Below are 21,879 nucleotides of genomic sequence, written 5' to 3' on the forward strand. Positions count from 1 at the left end.
TAAAAAATGCAACTTCATCTACCAATCTAATGTAACAAAATACTCCACAACAGATGTACATTTGTTTTATTGAAAACACAAAGCAAGTGATGCATTTATAAAACATTCAATGTTCACTTTGAAATCATAAATATGTCACGAAAAAAACTCTATATTCCCGCTCATCATTGTTGAATTATGTGCGCATACACAACCACAGCTTCTTTACTAATCTGAATCTAAGACATGGTGGTGCCAAAGAACACTGACTCAGGCTAATGTCTGCTCTTCAACAGAGAACCACGGCTTTGTTCAGCCCTGCGTGTCCCACAGTCAGACAGCAAACAGATGTTGATGTAGAGCCACAGAGATCACTTGTACATCTGAATTAGTCTGGATCCCCCTCAGCTCGTTTTCAATTACACGAGGCGTCTCTCTCCAACCAGAGGACCTGAAGTTTAAAGAGACGTTTGGGTAAAAAAACTCTTTGTTTAAATTAGATTATCATTTCAACCTTTTTCACGTCCACTTAGGAGACAGTAAGTGGAAACCGTTTCTTATGATATTGCTTGTAAAGCTTGATCTTTGCTTCGACCAATCAGAGCAGCTAAACATGTGATGTAGTGTCACGCTGCTAGACTAGGTAGCTCGTTCCAACGTCCACTTCATACGACCTCTAGTTCAACATGAACCAGACGTTTGACAGGATATGATTTAATGTTAGCATATGTTCGTAACATCTGTTTATATAAATGCCTCACTGCACTGAAACCCGCCCATTTTAAATCAACAGTTGTGATTGGCCCGACCTGGATCAGGTCACATGGAAATCCATCTGAACAGGACGGGACCAGACTGAGACAACAACACATGAGCGCACATCCGTCTGGTTCACAGGCTACATGTTTGGTGTTTCCAGCATGTAATAATAATTCATAATAATTAATATATACTGAATGTTTTCACTGTGACGGAATCAAATCGAATATCAGCAAAGCGCCTGAAAGAAAAAACAACACAAAGTTTAAAATAGTTTCTGAGTCACTTTGTTTCCTCGAATCTCGACAGGAAACGTAATGAAGTGTGCGTGTGCGTGTGCGCGTGCGTGTGCGTGTGTGTGTGTGCGTGAGAATCACTGATTTTTAATTATTATACATTTCATGTTCATCAAAACAAACAGCGTTAAACACTGATGAACTGTCTGATGTGCAGTCTGAGTGATTTCTTCCTGCAGGTCAGGTCAGCCGTTTTACACTCATGACTTTATACTGAAATGTATCAACACAGAAACACACACACAGCAACGCAAAGAAACACACACGCACGAACGCGCACGCACACGCACGCACACTGCTGAATGACTGATGACCTTACATTTAATAAACACTGTGTTTATTCAGAATATAACCAGGAGGTTAGGACGTCTGAGTCGAGCACGCTCAGTACCTGTTGCCCTCAAACAAACAGCACGTCTTACAGGTAGAAGCAGAGAGCATGAACACACACACTTGAACTTAAAGCTGCTTATGAACACATGAACACAATAAATAAACAATCAGTGCAGCAGGGACGTAACAAACGTCCAACACGTCCCCGCAGTTTGTGCGTTTTTAGGTCTGATTTATGTGTGACCTCATCAGTTTACCTGATGCTTCTGGCCAATGAGCTGCTAACGCCCTCACCTTCTGATGACATCATGGCTCATCTTTAAACAGCTATGACGTGTCAGAGGGCGTGTTTGGCACTATATGATTGACATAGGTCAGCTGGGAGTCAGACTGCAGCTGCTTCTGTCTGCACACAATAAAAGCACAAGTACAATCCTCTGTCAAAATAAAAGTCTGAAGTGGTCAGCCCCTCTCCCGTGGCAGAAACGGCAGTGAAGTACGAGGAAACGTCGGGAAGAAACAGGAAGTACATGGGCATGATGCAGGCTAACAGGAAGTAGCATTATTGTGTAATGAATGAGGAACGGGTCAGCAGAGACCCTGAGTTCTCATCATTACAGGCACTCTAATCTGGACCTACTTCATCCCCCTCTCGCTCTGTGGCTCCGGCGCTCCTCAGCAGGGGGGCCGGAGGAGCTGGAGGGGCTCAGAGGAGCAGCTGGACCAGGTGAGGACGTCCCGCGCTCAGACCAGCCCCGCGTCTTTGGCCATCTTGTAAAAGGCTCCTCTCTGAGCCGTGAGGTTGGACGGGGAGTCGAACTCTGCCATCTCTCCTTTGTCCAACACCAGGACCCTGAAGGAGGCAGAAGACTGATCAGGATCAGGACCGGGACCGGGACCGGGACCGGGACCAGGTGCTTATTCTTCTATCTTAACTACCTCTACGTTTGATGTGACTGCAGCCTCACATCTGCCTGATGACTGCACACACGCCTTTTTTTCATTCCATGATCAAAACATAGCGAGTGATTTATTGTTGATCTAAAGATGGTGAACAGGCTGCGACTACGTGTGCAGATGTTGTTAAACTAGAGATGCTAGTGTCTGCAGCCCGACGTGTGGTTACAGTCCAGAGCTCAGCTTACATCTCATCTAATATCTGACAGCACTGTGTAACTTGGATGTGTCATACACAGTGCTGTCAGTGTAGTATATGGGTAAGCATATGACATGTAAACACTGCGTACCTGGTGTAGTCCATGATGGTGTTGAGGCGGTGAGCGATGGTCAGCACGGTGCAGTCCTCAAACTGGGAGCGGATGGTGGACTGGATCAGGTTGTCTGTCTCCATGTCCACAGCTGCTGTGGCCTCGTCCAGGACCAGGATCTTTGTCTTCCTGAGCAGAGCTCGAGCCAGACACAGCAGCTGCCTCTGACCCACGCTGAGAGACAGACAGACAGACAGACAGACAGACGCAGAGAGAGAGAGACGGGGTTAAAAGCTGGGGAGCAGAACTTTAGCTCCTCCTCAGGTGGGCTCAATCGATCCATCGTTGCAGCTCTAGAGGACGAGCTCCTGAGCCACACTGTCGACTGTCACTGAGAGCAGGTCAGCTCGGGAGGAGACAAAGTCCCAGTGAAAGCAGAACGATGTCAGATATCAGCATCAATAACAAACAGGTGAATGAAGTCTCTCTGCAGTGCTTCTGCACGTGTCTCAGGTGTACCTGAGGTTCTCTCCTCCCTCGCTGCACTCGTGGCTCAGTTTGTCGGGCAGCCCGGACACAAAGCTCTTCAGGTGTGAAAACTCCAGAGCTCTCCACACCTCCTCGTCAGAGTAACTGTCAAAGGGGTCCAGGTTCATCCTCAGAGAGCCTGAGAACAGCACAGGGTCCTGAGGGGGGAGAGAGAGAGGGAGGGAGAGAGAGAGAGGGAGAGGGAGAGGGAGACAGAGGGAGAGGGAGAGAGAGAGAGAGAGAGAGGGAGAGGGAGAGGGAGACAGAGGGAGAGGGAGAGAGAGGGAGAGAGAGAGAGAGGGAGAGCGAGACAGAGGGAGAGGGAGAAAGAGAGAGAGAGAGAGAGAGAGAGTCATACCTGCATCACACCCTGAGAACAGATGATAACAGCCTCTACAGAGCCACCATCAGCACCACTGACCTGAACGAGGACTCGCTGTCTGTGTGTCCTTTACATTCACCTCTATGAGGACTCATGTCAAAGGGATGCGATGAGTCTGAGCACAGTACAGGTGTGGCCTCTAAACGGGCACCTTCATGTCATCTAACCAGTAGTTTGTATATTTGCAGGTAGTTTGGTGTATGTGTGTCCCCGTCTCTCTGCTGCCGTGCACAGGCAGGTCATGCATTAGCCGTGAGTGTTGGCGATGTAATAACCTTCAGAGAACAGCCATGTCACCGTCCCTACAGCCCATTCAGGTGTTCATTTCCTGCTTCATGTTGTTGATCTACCCCTCCTGCACCGACCTGTGGTATGATGGTGATTCTGGAGCGCAGCTCGTGGAGGCCCAGCTGAGAGATGTCCACCCCGTCGATGAAGATGTGTCCCTCTGCTGCCTCGATGATCCGGAACAGACCGAGCGTCAGGGACGACTTCCCCGCTCCGGTACGACCAACAATCCCCACCTGATGGAAGACGGAGCATGTCAGAGGCCACAAACAAACTGTACAACCATATACATCCATGGAGTCTGTGAGTACAGAGGTAATACAGGAGGAGTGTACAGAGGTGAGTCGGACCTTCTCTCCTCCCTGGATGTTGATGCTGATGTTGCGGATGGCCGGGTCCAGGTCCTCTCGGTACCTCAGGCTGAAGCCTCGGATGTCGATGCAGCCCACAGTGGGCCAGCCCGGGGGGAGAGAGGAGGACTCACGTTTCCACTCCGCCTGCAGGCCAGAGATCATCATCAACACAAACACACTCTGTTTCTGTGAGACAGTTCATACTGGACTACGACAACTCTGGTGCAAAGGCAGTTTGTCTGAACCTCTTTCTGCGTGTCGCTGTACTCCTTCACTCTCTCCACAGCCACGATGTTCGTCTCCACATCAGACGACATCCTCACCAGCCAGGTCAGAGACGCCGTCAGCTGCACCGGAGGAGAGAGAGAACACATCTTTTCACCTTTCACCTGTGCACACACACTGTCTGTCTGTCTGTCTGTCTGTCTGTCTGTCTGTCTGTCTGTCTGTCTGTCTGTCTGTCTGTCTGTCTGCATCCCAAACAACAGAGACACATCGAATGGAGATTCTTTGTTTTCAGCTCCTTTTTCTACAACGATCGGCAGAGCAAACGATCACACGTCTTTGAGATAAATATCTGTCAACTTTAACTATATATTTAAAGTTAAAGCAGCTCAGCCAGTTTTTAGGTGTTTATCAAACATTTGGCAGGTTGTGAAGTGACCAGGGGGCTCAGGTGTGTTTACCTGCAGGGCGTAGGAGATGGACAGCCCCATGATGCCTGGTCTCAGACTCTCTCTGGCGATGACGGCAAACAGAGCAGCAGACGACACGATGACGTTCCCTACAAACTCCAGACGGATGGCCAGCCACCTGCGCGCGCACACACACACACACACACACACACACACACACACACACACACACACACACACTTAGTGTCACTAAAGAGGGAACGCTGTTCAAAGAGTTTTTAAGACATCTGTTCTGGTCTCCTCTCTGAACTCCGCACACGTGCAGTGCGAGCGGTCAGGAGTCTCTGACCTGTTGGCCACGATGCTGGGGTAGTACGCCTTCTGGTTGTGGTCGACGCGCTGGTCGCTCTCTCGGATGAAGCGCTCCTGTTCACCGAAGGCTCTGATGACGGAGGTTCCCAGCAGAGTCTCGTTAAAGTGTGTGTAGATCGGCGAGCGACTGACCGACTCCAGACGCTTCAGCTGACGAGACGACGCCACGTAAAACCTCTGCAGAGACGAGGGACACAGAGGATGACTGGACACGTCACAAACAGTGAGTCAAACAGAGAACAGACAAAAAGCTTGTTTTCGTCACATTCAGAGAAATGAACAGAAATCATGAGGCTCCAGAACAAACAAAGATTATTGATTATTTCTTGAACTCATTATTTTCTGCAAACATCAAAGTTCAGTCACAAGAATAACACGGAGCTCCGGCTGACGCGGCCGCCCTCAGCACGTGTTACAACGTGGCGGTTGACTTCTCTTCTGAAAACGAACCTGCACAAAGAGGTAGAGCAGGCCGAGCACGGGGATGATGATGGCGACCAGCGGCGTGGCGATGAGGATGATGACACATGACCCCACCACGTTGAACATGGAGCCCATGAACATCTTAATGATGCTGGGGATCACCGAGTCGATGGTGTCCATCTCTTTGGCGAAGCGGTTCACCAGGTTGCCGCTGGGCGTGCGCTCAAAGAAGGACATTGGCGAGCGCAGGACGTCGTACAGCATCGACTGATGGAGGAAGCGGGACGCCAGGATGCCCCCGATGGACATGGAGAGGGAGTAACCGAACACCGCCACACCTGGAACACAACGGGGGGGTTAGAGTCCTGCTTCCTTAGTTACGTCTTTGTCATGATGAAGAGCAAAATATCCCCCCCCCCTCACCCTGGGACAGTCCGAGCGCCCCGTACACCCCGAGCCTCATCAGTCTGTTGGGCTGTGTGCCGTTCACCACGGGGTCGTCGGTCCACAGGCTGAGCCAGTAGTTGGAGAAGAGGGAGACGAGGTGATGGGCGAGGAAGAGGAGCAGGCTGAGGAAGGACAGCAGCACCCCGATGGCCTTCATGTACAACCAGAACACCGACAGCTTCACCTGCGGAGGAGAGGAGGCACGCCGGGCTCAGGGTCAGGCATGTGAGGAAGAGTACTGTGCTCTGACGCGGTCCTTACCCGTCCGGTGCTGGCCTTGTCAGCCTCCGTCAGCTTCCCCACGTCTGGGTTCTTGCTCTTCTTGTTCAGCACCTGCTCCTCCTTCTCCGTCTGCTTGTTCACACTGCTGACGGCCGCACTGCTGCTCACACGCAGGAGCATAACAGGTATGTGTGTCAGGAGGAGAATACACAGATGGGTTATTGTTACTGGTATCAGAGCAGAGCTCGGGTCTTCAGGTTTCACTCACCCAGCCAGAGCAGGCACGCTGCCGTTCTCCAGGCCTTTGCTCCCGCTCTTCGCTGATTCTAAGTGTGGGGAAAATATGATCGAGGATTTGTTGCAGGTACATTTAATGATCAAAGTTTGGTCCTGCTCGGACGCTGCTTGTTCTGAAACCCTCAGTGTGTCTCACCCTCGCTGTCCGTGTGCTCTCCAGCCGAGTACGTCCGCAGGAAGTCAGCGAAGGCTCCCTCTGTGTCCATGAGCTGCTGGTAGGAGCCCATCTCTGTGATCTGCCCCTCCACCATCACCAGGATCAGGTCTACCTGAGGCAGGTAGCTCAGGCCGTGGGTCACCAGCACACGAGTCTGCACGCACGCACACACACACACACACACACACATTGAACATGCTGGTGTGAGTGTGTGAGATGTTAGCACACAGTGAAGAGTGTCGTTGTTCTTCACTCACCTTGTCCCTCAGCAGCCCCTGTGGACCGATCACCTGATCGAAGATGTGTTTTCCTACGTGAGCGTCGACGGCGGACAGCGGGTCGTCCAGCAGGTACACCGCCCGGTCACAGTACACAGCCCGGGCCAGACTCACCCTCTGCTTCTGACCGCCAGACAGATTCACCCCCTGCACAGAGAGAGAGAGAGAGAAGCTCGTCCTCAGGTGTCTCACCTGTACATGTCTAACCTTTATAAGCTCAGCCTGCTCTCCATGCTCTTGTTCCCTCTGTGTGAGCTCTACATGAGCACCTTTCAGTCGGTCCCTGACTTTACATGTCCTCCCTTCATTTGAAGCAGCATGCAGAGTCCGTACCTTCTCTCCGATCTCCGTCTCGTCTCCTGCAGGGAGGATCTCCAGGTCGGGCTGGAGCGCACACGCCTCCACCACCCGCTGATACCAGGCCTCCCTCCTCTCCTGACCGAACATGATGTTGTCCTTCAGGGTGGAGTTCTGGATCCAGGCCTGCTGGGGGACGTAGGCCACTGAACCCTGCAGGAACACACACACACACACACACACACACACACACAGTAACATTTCATGGGTCAAACAGCATCGTCCTCTCTGACGGGTGCAGCAGGAACACACAGGTAGTTTTCTTATGTCTGTTATTATTAGGACCCTGTGTGACCTCATGATGTTACAGTTACAGTGTGTCTGCTGTGTGTGTGTGTGTGTGTGTGTGTGTGTGTGTGTGTGTGTGTGTGTGTGTGTGTGTGTGAGAGAGCAGGTGCACTCACCTTGACAGACACACTTCCGTCCAGTTTGTCCATCTCTCCCAGCAGGGCGGACAGCAGCGAGGACTTTCCTGAGCCCACGTGTCCCACCACGGCCACCAGAGAGCATTCTGGGATACACACGTTCAGCCTGCGGACACACAGCGACGTGAGCTTCATGTGTTCATAAAGAGTCACGCACACACGCAGAGAGGCGACACACGTACTTCTTCAGTGTCGGGGATTCAGATCTGGACCAGCTGAACACTGCGTCCTCCATGGTGATGCTGTGAGGGGCTGAGGAGGGCAGGAGAGACGTGTTAACATGCGGAGACACACACACACACACACACACACACACACACACACACGCGCACACACGCGCACACACACACTCGCACACACACACACACGCACAGACACGCACACACACACACACACACACACACACACACACACACACACACGCGCGCACACACGCGCACACACACACGCGCACACACACACACACACACACACACACACACACACACGCGCACACACGCGCACACACACACTCGCACACACACACACACGCACAGACACGCGCACACACACACGCGCACACACACACACACACACACACACACACACACACACGCACACACACACACACACGCGCACACACGCACACACACACTCGCACACACACACACACACTCGCACACACACACACACGCACAGACACGCGCACACACACACGCGCACACACACACACACACACACACACACACACACACACACGCGCGCACACACGCACACGCACACACACACTCGCACACACACACACACACACGCACACACACGCGCACACACACACACGCGCACACACACTCGCACACACACACACACACGCACACACGCACACACACACACGCGCGCACACACGCACACGCACACACACACTCGCACACACACACGCACACACACGCGCACACACACACACGCGCACACACACGCGCACACACACGCGCACACACACACACACACGCACACACGCACACACACACACTGCGGACTCACAGCCTGCCTCTGCTCTGTGCTCCACGCTGTCCTCCTGCAGCTCCTCATGAGACAGAAACACTCGGAGACGCTTCAGGGACACGCTGGCCTGCAGACACGAGCAGAGGGAGAAATTACCCCACACAGCTGGGGGGGGGTCATGTTGACCTGATGGTTGGGGGCAGTTTTAAGGACAGAGGGGAACTTCGGAGGCAGACCTGCACCATGCTGCTGATGACCATGGGCAGCATGTTGAGAGGGAAACGCAGGATGTTGAAGAGAGCCAGAGACACGAAGGCTTTCTGCGCGTCGAGCACGTTGTGTTCATCGATCAGCACGTACACGCTGAACGTGGAGAGAGCCACCTGCACACAGAGAGAGAACACACCTCTGATTCATCTATTCCGATTACAAACTTCACCTGCTCGTGGTGCATCTGTCCGTCTGTGTGGGGCTCACCAGGAAAGGAGCACAGACCCAGGTGAAGGTGGACATGGCGCCCAGGTAGGCGGCCTTCTTCAGGACCCTCAGCTCGCTCTCACGGATCTCGGACACTTTGTCTTTGAAGGCCAGCTCCCAGGCGTACAGCTTCAGGACCTTTATACCGTTCAGCATCTCGTTCATCAGCTTGATGCGGCTGTCTTTACTCTTCATCTGAGCCACCTGGTAGGTTTTGGTTTTCATGGCGATGACGGCGTTTACAGGAACCATCAGGACCATCACAGCCACTCCAGCCAGCACGGACGGACCCAGGTTCTGAGGACACACAGGAGAAACACATGACCTCTGACCTCCACAGTTATACACACCTATACTGCTCAGGAACCTGACAGTGTCCACGTGGACCTCTGTCTGTTCCTGCTCTGTGATCCTACCTGCCACAGGAAGTAGAGGGCCAGCACCACCTGCAGGGGGGCCGACCAGACCATGTTGATGTAGGTGATGAGGTCCATGAAGCGCTGAGCGTCCACAGACATCAGGTTCACCATCTCTCCCACTGTGGACGTACGGCGGGCTGCGCTGCTGATGACCAGCGCCTGACAGGGCAGAGCATGCAGAGCGTGAGTCTGACAGAGCAGGAACAGGTGAGGCTCGTACACCGACTCGCGCGCCCTGCACTGACCCTCAGGTGCTGTAACTCCTCGCTGCGTGTCCACAGTCTCTGACATCAGCAGGAATAATTATTTCATCACAGTGAAATGAGTCCGTACCTTCCTGTAGACGGCTCCGATGATGGCGGTGCGCAGACGCATGCCCGACACAAAGCAGACGTGGAAATACCTCTGCAGGATGAGCGACTGCACACAGGTGCAGATGAAGAGCAGAGCGGTGTAGAAGAAGCCCTGCCAGGAGGGGGCGCTGGAGTCGTTGACGAAGCGGATCAGCAGCCTGGACGGGATTAAAGAACATCATCTTACACTAAAACAAACGGACTCTGGTTCAGAGGAGGCGACAGGCCTCCACGTGTCCTCTGGATGACTCATCACATGTTCCTGCCGCCGCACAGACCAAACCTCACTTTAAATACGGTCTGAACTCTGTCGTCTCTCTCAGGTCATTTAACAGTTTACCTGTCGATGTTTTCCTGCATTGGGCAACAAAGTGGTAAATACCTTTGACAACATGATCGTACATGAGATCATGAATGTGTAACTCTGCTGCAGGACGTGATGAGCGAACAGTCCACAGAACGGCATGTACGTTACATGAAACAGCCCCATGAACACAATCAATCCTGCTAAAGAGTCTGTGTGTCAGAGAGAAGCTCCTCACCGCAGGATCTCCGGCCCCACGAACATCAGGATGTCCTGGATGATCTTGTAGAGGCAGGAGATGAGGAAGTAGGGGCCAAAGGTGAGGCACAGGGCCCAGAGCAGGGACGGCTCCTTCGTCTTCTGAGGGTTCTTCACGATGAGGATCTCAGCCTCCTCCACAGCCCGGCCCTCTTTGCTCTCAGAGTGCGGGACTCGTTTAGGGGAGTACAACATGTTCTGCTCCGTCCTGTCAGGAGAGAGAGACAGGTAGAGGAGAGTCAGACATGATGTGTGTGGAGGGTGGAGGGTGGAGTGCTCAGAAGTCCCTCTGCGATCATGAAAACAAGTGTTAGCTGGAGGTTTAAGGATGCTTGAGACGTCACACAGAACATCTCTACGGTGCTAAAACATCCAACAACATCTGCAGAAACTGAACTCGGAGTGGTCTCTGCTACAGGTGGGTCACATGTGCTGTAGTTTCACCATAACAACAGGTGAAGGTGCACTGATCTGCTGACCTTTTGACCTTCTGGCACTCGTTGTTCCAGCGACACACCAGCTGAGGAACGACTCTGTGTGAGCGGTCCTCAGGGTTCAGAGACCACAGGTCCTTCTCCTCCAGGGGGCGCCTGTAGCCAATCACCATCATCCTGCAGAGACCGGGGGGGTGATTAAGCCGTTTATTTCACACCACACATGTGGACACACATCATGACATCACTGGTCTGCTCACCTGGTGATCCACCAGAAGGTGATTCTGGAGAGGAAGGAGGCTCCGGGCTCGGGACACGGGTTCTGAACACAAACACATCACAGTCAGTGACTACATGTCCTCCGTAGGACTTCGCCACCTTCTCTAGATCTTACAGAAATCAAGCAGAGCATTCACCTGAGAGCAGGTGTGTCTCCTGATCACAGGTTTCACAGCTCATCATTCAAAGCTTCACAAACACTGACACACGGCTCTGACAGAGAACATCAGCTGAAGCATCACCGGGACCTCACGCGTCATCCAGGTGAGATCAGATGTATTAACAGGCTAAATGATCAGAGACAGACAGGTGTTCAGAGGGAGGACGTCTCACCTGGTCTTTGACGGCCTGGGAGAAGAGGGGCGGCTGGTCCGACAGGCAGGACAGGATGAGAGCCAGCAGCAGCAGAGCGTAGTAGATGTAGAAGGTGGTGAACCTCCACACACTCACCGACAGCTGCACAGACCAACACAGAGAGGCTTTAACGGAGATCACGCTTTCCTTCTGGAACATCTACTGACAACACACACCCACATCTTTACTGCTTATATGTCAGAGCCCTCACCTGGTCCAGCACCTGCAGGATCTTGGACCTGAAGGTGACGGTGGCACACAGCAGAGCCAGCAGCCAGAAGATCAGCATCAATCCAGACGACTGGGCGCCTTTCATCCGCTCATACTGGATCAAGAAGGTGGCCAGCAGCTGGAGGAAACACACATTCACACACTTCAGACACCAGACTTAATAAAGCATACAAACACACCTGTGCACACACACACGCTTATCTCCATGGGGTGTCATAAACAGAAGTGAGTGCTGAACAGGTGCTTCTAGTCTGAAAGCTGTTTCTACCTGCCAGCCTGACGGCAGGTTTACATTTATGTTCCTTTAATCACTCCGTCTTCAGATGTGAGGTCAGAGCTCTAAATGTTTTTATTCTGGAACATGCTGGATACACTACATTTCCCATCAGGCCTTGAGAATCCTCTGGAGGAACCGGAGGAAGTTTTGAGTGCTTTGTTTAACTCGCTGCTTCAGATAGGGAGCCGCCTGTGACCCGTCTGAGGTCATTCACAGGTACGTGCACGCTGCACTCAGAGGAGTCCTCTGCTCGCTCGTTGTGGTGCGCTCACTTCTCTTTGATCGCACCGTCCGTCTTCATGGAAATAAAACTGAACTCAAACACAAAATAAAATCTAAACTAAAACATAAATAAATGATGTTATTTAAAAAGCTCAAACTACACTGACAACATGTACCAAACTAAAGAAATGAAACATGAAAACAAATCACAGCGGTGCTCTGCTCCACAGGCAGGTGTGAGAACAGGTGACCTTTAGCTCCCTCCGTGTTTAAAGCACAGAGATGAAGTCTCACCATGGTGAGGCCCAGCACGGTCGGGCTGACGAGGAGGACGGGGGCCGGGACGCTGCTGCCGTGACTTCTTTCCCAGAAAGAATAAAACACGTCTGACCAGCAGATCATCCAGAGGAGGAGGCCGACCGCCTGCAGAGAGAGAGAGCAGCTCACAGGCTCAGATCCTGTTTCAGGTTAAACATCACAGCAGCTGCAGCTCAGAGGCGACACAGACGGACAACAGATCAACACCGTCTGTCTGAATTAGTTTGGAGACCATTCATTTTAGATTTACAGGGCTCTTCTCTTTGAATGTATATTACATTTATTTGCTTTGACATTAAAAAGGCCGTCTTTTCTCTGTGCCAACATACAATAAAAACACAGACTGACAGTTTTAGCTTTGTTGAGGTGGCTCATGCAGATGTAGCCCCGGTCGTGGCTGCGGAGGTAGATGAGGTAGATGGGCGCACACAGCCAGAGGTAGAGGCATGGCAGCCACACCAGCACGGTGTTCTGGAAGCACTGGGTGAGGTCTGGGTTAGACGTGTTCCACGTGCGGCTCCAGTCCTGAAAGAGAGACGGCGAGAGAGAGACGAGGATCAGGCGGAGGAAGGGACACATTCAACACAAACTGCTGACTGGACCTTCACTACCCGTCAGCTGCAGTCATGCACTTTGGCCACCAGGGGCAGCAGAGGGCAGGGTGACATGAGCTAAAAGAGGCTCAAAGGTTCATACTCAGGTTCATCTGATTCGCTTCACTGAGGTCAAATAAAGTCATATAAACAGACACATTACAGGCTCTGACATGACTGCACATAACACTGAATGCAGAGTTAACTGTGTTAGCAGCTGTGCTGAAGGAACATTTACAGAAGCAGCAGACAGATGTTTCATGTAATGTATGGTATGTTTGCTGGATATTATCACCATGAGGGCAAGTGTGACAGCTTCTCTGGCTCCTTGCTGTGACCTGATAACAGCTGATACAGCTGCTGCACACAGATTGTGATGCTTCACATCTGTGGGCGGAGCTGCAGGTAACAACTGCCCAGGTCAGACTGGATAATCAACAGTAAACACTCTCACCAAAATGCACACAATGTGCAACAATACTCCTGTTGAGAGTGCTGCAACGCTCCATAATCTACATGTGCAATACTCTTTACTTATCTGATTAGCCTGTACTTATTAGGATACACTTTGCTTACTTATTGCTATATGCCCTTTACTGTAATGTTGCACTGTCCACCCGCTGTAACACTGAACATGTCCCTGTTACGAATAAAAGAGCATCTTATCTTCTGTTAACAAACTGAGCGGTGAGCGAGAGGAGGCCGTGTGAGAGCACATTTATTTTCCTCTTTCAGGTAAATGAACACACGGCATTATTACAGGGTGAGAGTATAACATGAACACATGGCACAGGTAATACAGGTGTCTGTACACACTGTAACCACAGTATTTAGTAGTGTGGGTGTTTGGTGTTTGTAGGGCAGCTGTGTAAGTTATTCATGATATGACCTTTAATCACCAACATGTCCACTTATTAAAGACGAGGAATTATAAATAAGAAAGTAATCAAACTAATATGTAATGTTTCTGTCTGTATGAAAGGTTTGTATTTTAACATAGTGTAACATTATGGTATTATAAGGTGTAGTACAGTGATATCAATCATTGTAATGTTTCTGCACTAATACCAATAATAGGTGTAAATATTTATTACTTTGTTACAAAAATCCAGAGCTGGTACTAACTTTAAAATCTCGATAAGAACTTTATTTTGTACTTTATTCTTCCACAGAACGTGTGTGATCAAACCTGTTGTGACTCTCTAACATCAGACAGAGTGCGTGGACCCGGGCCGCAGCGGCTCACGGTAACGGCGTGTACAAACCGGCAGAGATGACACGTTGATAATGACATAACCTGTATTAAGGCAGCGGTCTGTCACGTTAACCGTTTTTATAATACACACTCCGCGCGTGCGCGGCGCGCGTGCTCAGCAGCGGCCGCCTCGCCGTAAGTGGTTAAGCCGGTTGTTACGTGAAGCCGGGCTGCCGTCACGGAGGACAGAGTAACTCGCCGGGGCTAATAACGTTAGCATGTGCCCCTCTGGCGGCTAATAACAACAACCGGACAGACTGTAAAGATCCTGGAAAAGGCGGGAAACTCACCCAGAACGGATCGGAACGGTCCAGACTGCAGAACTGGTCGAACCCCATCCCCGGTGGAGGTTCAGGTCCGGACGGGCGTAGGGTTTCTGGAGCTCAGCTTTGGTTTTGTAACCTGACTGTGGAGGCAAAGCAGAAAGCTGCTTCTCTTCTTCTTCTGTGGTGGTTTACACATGAACATGAGAGCTGTATGCTGCCCCCTGCTGTACCTGAGTTCAACAGCTGCCAGCTCCTACACGGATCACATGAAACTAAATCATCTGATCCGATTGTGGTTTAAGAAGTGGATCATTTCATGGACATTGGTTGTTAAAAAGAAAAATATGATTCTGAAAGAGGATTATTACACATAATCCAGTTTGAGTTTTGATCTGGATCAAACATTCAGAGTGTGTTCATAAAACTTGGATTGTTTTGATTTTAGTAGGATTATGGTTTCACGGTGGATTTGGACTGAATGTGTTGCAAACTTTACATTGGATAAAACATATAACATCTGTATCATATAGTGCACATTATCTATGAATATTTGTTAAACTGGGCCCTGTGGTTATAAAGGTTTAGTCTCAATGATCTTAATGTGTCTAAATATCACAGCGTGGGCTACAAGCTGTGCAAAGATCAACAGGTAGGTCAGCAGGTGTGTGCTCACATGACAGAAACAGAAAAGAGCAGAACAAAACAATAAAAACTCTCCCTCAATAATCAATGTAGCCTCCACAGTCTGACGTCATCGGACACATGGATAAAAACATGGTAAATATTTTTACCCTCTTGGGAGAGACCGGACTTCCCCGCTGAGACAGAGGGGGTGCAGAGCTGGAGTGAAACCATCCACAAACCATCCGTACCGTCTTTAATCACGGGGAACTTGAGGTCTCGCCCTTATAAGATGGAAGAATTAACAGTGCTTACCAGGCTGCAGTGGAAGTATCAGGAATCCCCCTCAGGCCCTCGTCCTCAAATCAGAGGACTTTAATCATGCATCGCTGTCTGCCACTCTCCCCACATTCACCCAGTATGTTGACTGCCACACTAGAGACAATAGAACTTTGGACTTACTGTACACCAAGGATGGAAACAGCTCTTTACCCCTACCCCCGCCCAGGTGCTGCAAGGCAGTTTCAGAGCCGGTTCGGGGCCGGTGCTCAGTTGCAAACCATTTTTTTGTGTTCGACTGAGAATGTACCGACTCTCGGGAAAACAGGATCCAGAGCGGCCCCATCTCTTTGCTGGTCTAGAGAGTGTCCGACAGCTGTAGATACAAAGGTTCCGAGTTGGTTCGCAAGTTGAACCAGCTCCGAACCAGCACGAACAGCAGCCCTGAACTAGAACCAGGCTCGCGTGGGTCGAAAAGGGGTAACGGAGGATATTGACAGTTTCTCACTGCATTTTAGACGACACACTGTGCCCACCAGGAAAGTAGGCGTTTCTCCAGTAACAAACCCTGGGTGACCCCTGAACTAAAGGCCCCGCTGGAGGAAAAAAAGAGGGCTTTTAGGCCTGGGGACAGAGAGGAGCTGAGGAGGATGAAGGAGGAGTTAAAAAAGAAAATCAGGGAAGGCAAGGCTAGCTACAGGCTAAGATGGAAAACCAACTGCAAGGGAGGTCTGGAGAGGACTAAACCATCTCAGGTCACAGCAGAGGCCGTGAGAGGGGGCCTGAAGCAGGGGACGGGAGTGGACAAACCAGCTCAATCTGTTCTTCAACAGATTCGACTCTGCTCCCACTCCTCCCCCCACCCATCAGAGCACAGACCAACCAGACTCCCAGTCACTCCATCTCTGCCCACTGCCACCCCATCGACCCCCCTCTTCTCCTCTTCCTCCACCCCCGGCCTCTTCATGACAGCTGACCAGGTGAGAAGTGAGCTGAGGAAGGTCAAGGCGAGATGCTCCTGATGCTCCTGATGGCATCAGCTCCGCACTCAGACCAGCTCTGTCAGGTGCTCCTGCACATCTTCAACCTGAGGGTCCTATCAGGGTTCCTGCGTGGTTCCAGTCCCGAAGACTACACATCCCAGGGAGCCCAACCACTTCATCACCTGATGAAGACCATGGAGAGGATTATTCATCTGAGCAACCTCTGCCCCCTGGTGAGCTCAAATCTGGACCCCCTGCAGTTTGCTTATCAGCCCGGCACTGGAGTGGATGATGCAGTCATCTACCTGCTGCACAGATCCCTGACTCACCTGGAGGGTTAGGCAGCACTGTGAGGGTCATGTTCGTGTTGAAGGCCAGTGCCTTCAACACGATCCAGCTGTCGCTGCTCAGGGGGAAGCTAGAAGGAGCGGGAGGAGACTGTCACCTGGCTGCCTCACCAACAGACCGCAGTATGTGAGGCTCCAGGACTGTGTGTCTGACATGGTGGTCCGCAGCACAGGGGTTCCACAGGGGACAGTGCTCTCCCCCTTTCTCTTCACCCTGCACACATCGGATTTCGGACAGGAAGAGACTGAACACTCCGGTCAGGAGGGCCAGGACCTGGACTGTCCTCCTGCAGCTGAGCGTGTTTTAACTAAACGTGTGTAAAAAAGTTTTTGGATTATTTTACTGGGTTTAAACTTCTGTGTCGCGTTGAACACACATCAGGGCTGCATTCAGCACCACTAAATGTTTAATGAACACAAACGTTGTTGTGTTGAACACCCTGTTGTGCATGTTGTGTTATGTGATACGACGGGGTTCACATGTTCCTGCTGGTGGATCACATCTCTGACGCACTGAACAATCCAGAGGAAACATACCTGAGAGTCCTTCACACAGTTTCACACCTTTTCAGGAACACGTCTTATTTTACTGCGAAATCAGAACCAAACGCCCCACAGTGACAGTTCTACATAAAACACAGTTCTTCATTCATTCAGGGGAGCAAACATCTAAAGTCAATAAAGGAGTCAGTGAACATTTCCCTCCTCTTTATTGAACACATCCCAAATAGAGTTCAGATATTTCCCTTGAAAGTACATCTTTGACTTCTCAGGTAACAACAGTACACAAATATATTAAGTTAGTCTTTTAACACCTTTTATTCAGTGAGCAAATATTGAATGTTCTCAAAAGACATAAATAACAATGAAACATATCATCGGGGCCACATGGTGGCGACATATTGTTGTGTTCAGTTGTCATCGTCGTCGTCAAAGACGTCGGCTACAGTCCTGTGGACGGAGACACAAACAGCTCAGAGACGGTGGTTCAGAGGGTTTCAACAGGTCTCAGGTCAGTTTAAACACAACTTACTTGTAGATTGATCCGGTCACTTCATCCAGGAAACTTCCTGTAAAGAGAGACAAAGACAGAATGAGCTCAAGTCTCTCTGAGATCTCCCTCTGACCCAACTGATCCGGTCTGACTTCAAGTTCTGATTAAAGGTGTTGCCCACATTGTAGACTTTAGTATTTATTCTGTATTTAAGGGAGAGACAAAGTGTCATGTTGTTTAACGTGTAACATGTTCTGTAGTTCCTCTGAAGGGTTAAAGCTTCTTCGTATGGAAGTAAAGATCTCTGCACACTACAAACGTGTGTCTGTGTGCGCTGACTCACCAGGCTGGCAGACAGTTTGGCAAACAGGACACACGTGACAGAAACTGCACATCTGTGAACCAGACAGAGAAGTCAGAATGAGTGTTTTCAGCTCCCTGCACACACACACACACACCCACACACACACACACACACACACGCACACACTAACATCCGCACGCTCATATGCTCCATGTAAGTAACGTTAACACATTAAGAACTGTGATGATTTGGTCACCTTGCAGTCGTCACAGTGTTCAGACTTGTCTCCCTCTTTGCATGGACACTTGTCACAGCTGTCGCAGTGCTGCAAGAAGACGACACAGGAAGTGAGACAGGAACCATCACAGGGTCACAGGGTCACAGGGTCACAAAACAAATCATAAGAATATAATATACATGTTTAGAGGAATAGAGAGAATAAATATGACATATATATATATAAAGACAAATTAAATGTAGAATAATATTTTATTTTTATTTTCACATTTGTTTCTTTTATTATATTTTCTGAAAACAAACATTTACTTATTGTATGCTTCTACATTTTACCTTTCATATTAAATTACCTAAAATTATTTTGTATTTATTATTTGTATTTCCATGTTTATTTAATTTTGTTTTGTTGACATCGTTTTAAAGCTCTAAGACCTACCTCACAGAATTCACAATATGAGCACAGAGAGCCCTTATGGTAATCATCGTCATCATCGTCGTCGTCATCATCGTCATCATCGTCATCATCATCATCTGCACATAATATGAATTACAGGTATGTGACTGAAAGTATGAATAATGTGTCATCAGGTGTCTGCTGGTTACACTTCACAGTCACTCCTGTCAGTGCGTAAAACTGAATTATGAAATATGCAGATATTTTTAGGGATTTCATCAGTCTGTAAGAAACGTCCATGATAATTTAGTGTTTTATTTTACGATCGTATTTTTAGCTGAAAGATGACAAACTGGCTGAATGTGTCAATAAAAATGATCCGATTATTTCTGTTGTGAAAGGAGCTCTGAGACGACTGTGAGAACTTACAGGTTCAAATGTTTAATTCAACAGATAAGTGAGAAAGCAAAGGGGACATACTGAAGTGCCTCATAACTGACCCTTCACTAAAGCCCTCCCGCCAACAGCAATTGTCCAATCACAGCCTTGGCAACGGTAACTAGGCGCAGCAGCAGGTTCACACACACAATGGAGCAGTGTGTCTGTGTGTGTGTGTGTGTGTGTTTGGAGACACCCTTTATTTAAAGCTTTGCAGGTTGGTGAGTTTTTTTAAAGAAAAAGTGTAAAGGATTAAACTGTGTTTAACTGCTCTAAAGTATGCTACAATCGTTAGCATATCTGGCTAACTAGCTTACCTACATGAAACAAACAGTGCCTCCAAAACCAACGAGCACATCAGTAACTAGATGTAGCTCCGTTTATTAATGTTGTTTCATAAAAGCCTCGTCCACAGCTCGCTCACTCTTTGTCTTTCTACCGTGTTTGAAATCTGATCTCTGGTGTGATCGCAGTTTTGGCTAACACCAGAAGCTCTGTCCTGCTTTGGTTTCACTGCAGTAAAGAGTTCAGCCTCCCTGAAAACCTTTCATCGACTTTTTGTAGCTTTTAAAGTGAACAAGATGAAGCTAATGTCAGAACAACTCTACAGAGATATTTCCTTCTTTTCACGCCACAGATCATCAGGCGGTGAGAATGCTTGTTCTTTGTTTCGGGTCATGTAGCTTTAGCCAACGTTTTTTAGCACTAACTAATCCTGCATGCAGACATCAGGGGAATATTAAGAGGGAAATCTTTTTAAACAATCAGCTGAAAATATTAGAAATATTGAAAGTGTGAGTTTTTATCAAACTCATGGAGCTACGTTAGCTTACTTAGCAGACTAGCTAGCATAATAGTAAACAACAAAAGCCTGCTTTTGTGTACCTCTTGAAATCAAGGCCATTTTTAATCGATCTATAGCGTTGCCAACAACGTTGCTAACATTGTGGGAGAGACAGGAAGTGAGTAAAAAACCCTGTAAATATGTTTGGAGCTAAAAATGAACTTTCTTCTTTTGATTCTTAGTTTGTTTGTTTTTTCAAAATAACTTCATGACTAATGCTTTGTCTCGACCCACATTACACGAATCAATTTTGTCCTGTATTGTTAAATGTAAGAATATCAAATGTTTTAAAATAATTTACATTTACGTCCCGCTCTGTAAGCCAGGGCGGGATCAGCGGCGGCTTTGCGCACGCACGATTTATTGCAGTGTGGACGCAGAGTGGTGTGGGTCTCCTCTGCTGCTGTGAGGCTGACCGCCTGTGAGTGCTTCGGGACGGGGGAGGGGCTCACGGCAGCACCTGCTGCTCGTTGAGGACAGTAACTGCAGAACGATACGTGCGTTCATGTCAGAGTCTCCAATAACACCAGAAAAAGTCACTAGATTTGTCGCTAGTCGCTTTTACAAAAAACGTCGGCAAGAGGAATTGGAAAATCGCCAGATATAGTGAGAAAGTCGCCAAGTTGACAAAACTGCACGTGGCACATGGTGCGACTGCATTTATGGCTGACCAACCCTCATGCTACTTGAGCAGCGCTTAATCTGGGCGCATAGTAAGGAGCAAGGCTCAAAGGGGTTCATCATAACATCAATCAAAAAAAAGAGAGGCAGCACGGAGCGGTGTGATGTCAGAGACGAAGGAAGCTCACTTTTTCCCTCCATTTGACTGTATATCAGAAAAGCACTGATATTGTCCCTGAGTGTGTGTCAGGAAAGTACTGCACCTTTGACCTTAGACCAGGGTTTTGGATGGTCAATGGTGCAACCACTTTTCTGCTGCTGCAAAATAACTATGCAACAACCATGTGCCGGACCAGCCCTCATTTATGTGCACCGCCTGCGCCGGGTAAGAGATACTAACTCTATCATCAAATATTAGTCTGAATTTTAGGGGTAAAATCTGCCACGTTGTTATAAGCCCCTTTTACACAGCATGTTCAAGACGGGACTGTTACACCCCTGTTAGCCCACGCGGGCTGAATGGTGGGGCGAGGTCGTGCGCTGCCTCTTTTGCTTCTGCACAATCGTAACGCTGTGCGAGTCACACACTGGGACACCAATATTCAGTGTTAATGTGTGAAGGCTTTAAAAGCTTCATCACTGCATCGTGTGCCGTCTGAGAACGAAGAGCCTGACAGACGAAGCAACAGAAACCGTGAGGGCCGGCACTCAGTGAAGGGTCAGTTGTACCTTTGTGAGTAAATGTGCAGAGTAACAGTGCAGTCCAGCCCTGAGACACATACAATACAATTATGTTGCAAATGACTTTTTCAACACCATCAGATTTTTATTACAAGTGTTCCACCAGCAACAGTTGCTCCAAGTGTTTGACCATTCAGCCTGTCATTGTGTTTCATCACTATGTGTTCTGTGTTTATCTTCATCTACATGGAGACAGACATGTTTCACCCACATGATAACATCTCTGTCAGACAGACTGGTACAGTTCTACACATGTGCCCCCCAGTACAGGCATTGTGGTCAGAAGAGATACTCACATGGTTGTGCAGCCCTTCCCTCA

The 21,879-nt window shown here is 49.3% G+C and overlaps 2 protein-coding genes across 2 annotated transcripts in view; both read right to left on the bottom strand.

The window, feature by feature from the left end:
- Positions 1-1,354: 1,354 nt before the first annotated feature.
- On the bottom strand, positions 1,355-14,921 carry abcc1 (ATP binding cassette subfamily C member 1 (ABCC1 blood group)). The gene is made up of 30 exons (XM_069674178.1): positions 14,782-14,921; positions 12,992-13,168; positions 12,620-12,748; positions 11,807-11,944; positions 11,575-11,697; positions 11,223-11,284; positions 11,008-11,139; positions 10,509-10,736; positions 9,947-10,124; positions 9,611-9,772; positions 9,195-9,491; positions 8,954-9,100; positions 8,757-8,844; positions 7,922-7,991; positions 7,719-7,845; positions 7,291-7,467; positions 6,937-7,104; positions 6,659-6,833; positions 6,494-6,551; positions 6,265-6,385; positions 5,980-6,187; positions 5,584-5,894; positions 5,111-5,310; positions 4,813-4,939; positions 4,372-4,473; positions 4,124-4,270; positions 3,851-4,009; positions 3,095-3,261; positions 2,615-2,809; positions 1,355-2,220 (listed from the first exon to the last, which is right to left on the bottom strand). Exons 1-30 carry the CDS (start codon positions 14,827-14,829, stop codon positions 2,112-2,114), a joined length of 4,530 nt encoding a protein of 1,509 aa, XP_069530279.1. The 5' UTR covers positions 14,830-14,921; the 3' UTR covers positions 1,355-2,111.
- A 2,771-nt stretch (positions 14,922-17,692) lies between these two features.
- Positions 17,693-21,879, bottom strand: part of LOC138603193 (sarcoplasmic reticulum histidine-rich calcium-binding protein) — a 7,025-nt gene continuing 2,838 nt past the window's right edge. The window contains exons 2-6 of the mRNA XM_069674896.1: positions 18,959-19,053; positions 18,542-18,610; positions 18,325-18,376; positions 18,021-18,057; positions 17,693-17,938 (exon numbers count right to left, since the gene is read on the bottom strand). Coding sequence (XP_069530997.1) covers positions 17,899-17,938; positions 18,021-18,057; positions 18,325-18,376; positions 18,542-18,610; positions 18,959-19,053 — 293 coding nt within the window. The 3' untranslated portion in view covers positions 17,693-17,898. The remainder of the gene's footprint in view (positions 17,939-18,020; positions 18,058-18,324; positions 18,377-18,541; positions 18,611-18,958; positions 19,054-21,879) is intronic.

The sequence above is a fragment of the Semicossyphus pulcher genome, unplaced genomic scaffold (assembly GCF_022749685.1).
Source record: "Semicossyphus pulcher isolate SPU_LCO1_2020_fin unplaced genomic scaffold, fSemPul1.0.p SCAF_23, whole genome shotgun sequence".
Lineage (NCBI taxonomy): Eukaryota > Metazoa > Chordata > Actinopteri > Labriformes > Labridae > Semicossyphus > Semicossyphus pulcher.

What these genes read in the sequence shown, in the direction of transcription:
- abcc1 (XM_069674178.1), bottom strand. Translation starts at nt 14,829, where the DNA reads ATGGGGTTCGACCAGTTCTGCAGTCTGGACCGTTCCGATCCGTTCTGG. An exon ending in GTGGGGCCGGAGATCCTGCG is followed by an intron (nt 10,125 to 10,508) that starts GTGAGGAGCTTC and finishes AATCCCGTCCAG; the next exon opens with GCTGCTGATCCGCTTCGTCA. An exon ending in CCCAGCATCGTGGCCAACAG is followed by an intron (nt 4,940 to 5,110) that starts GTCAGAGACTCC and finishes GTGCGCGCGCAG; the next exon opens with GTGGCTGGCCATCCGTCTGG.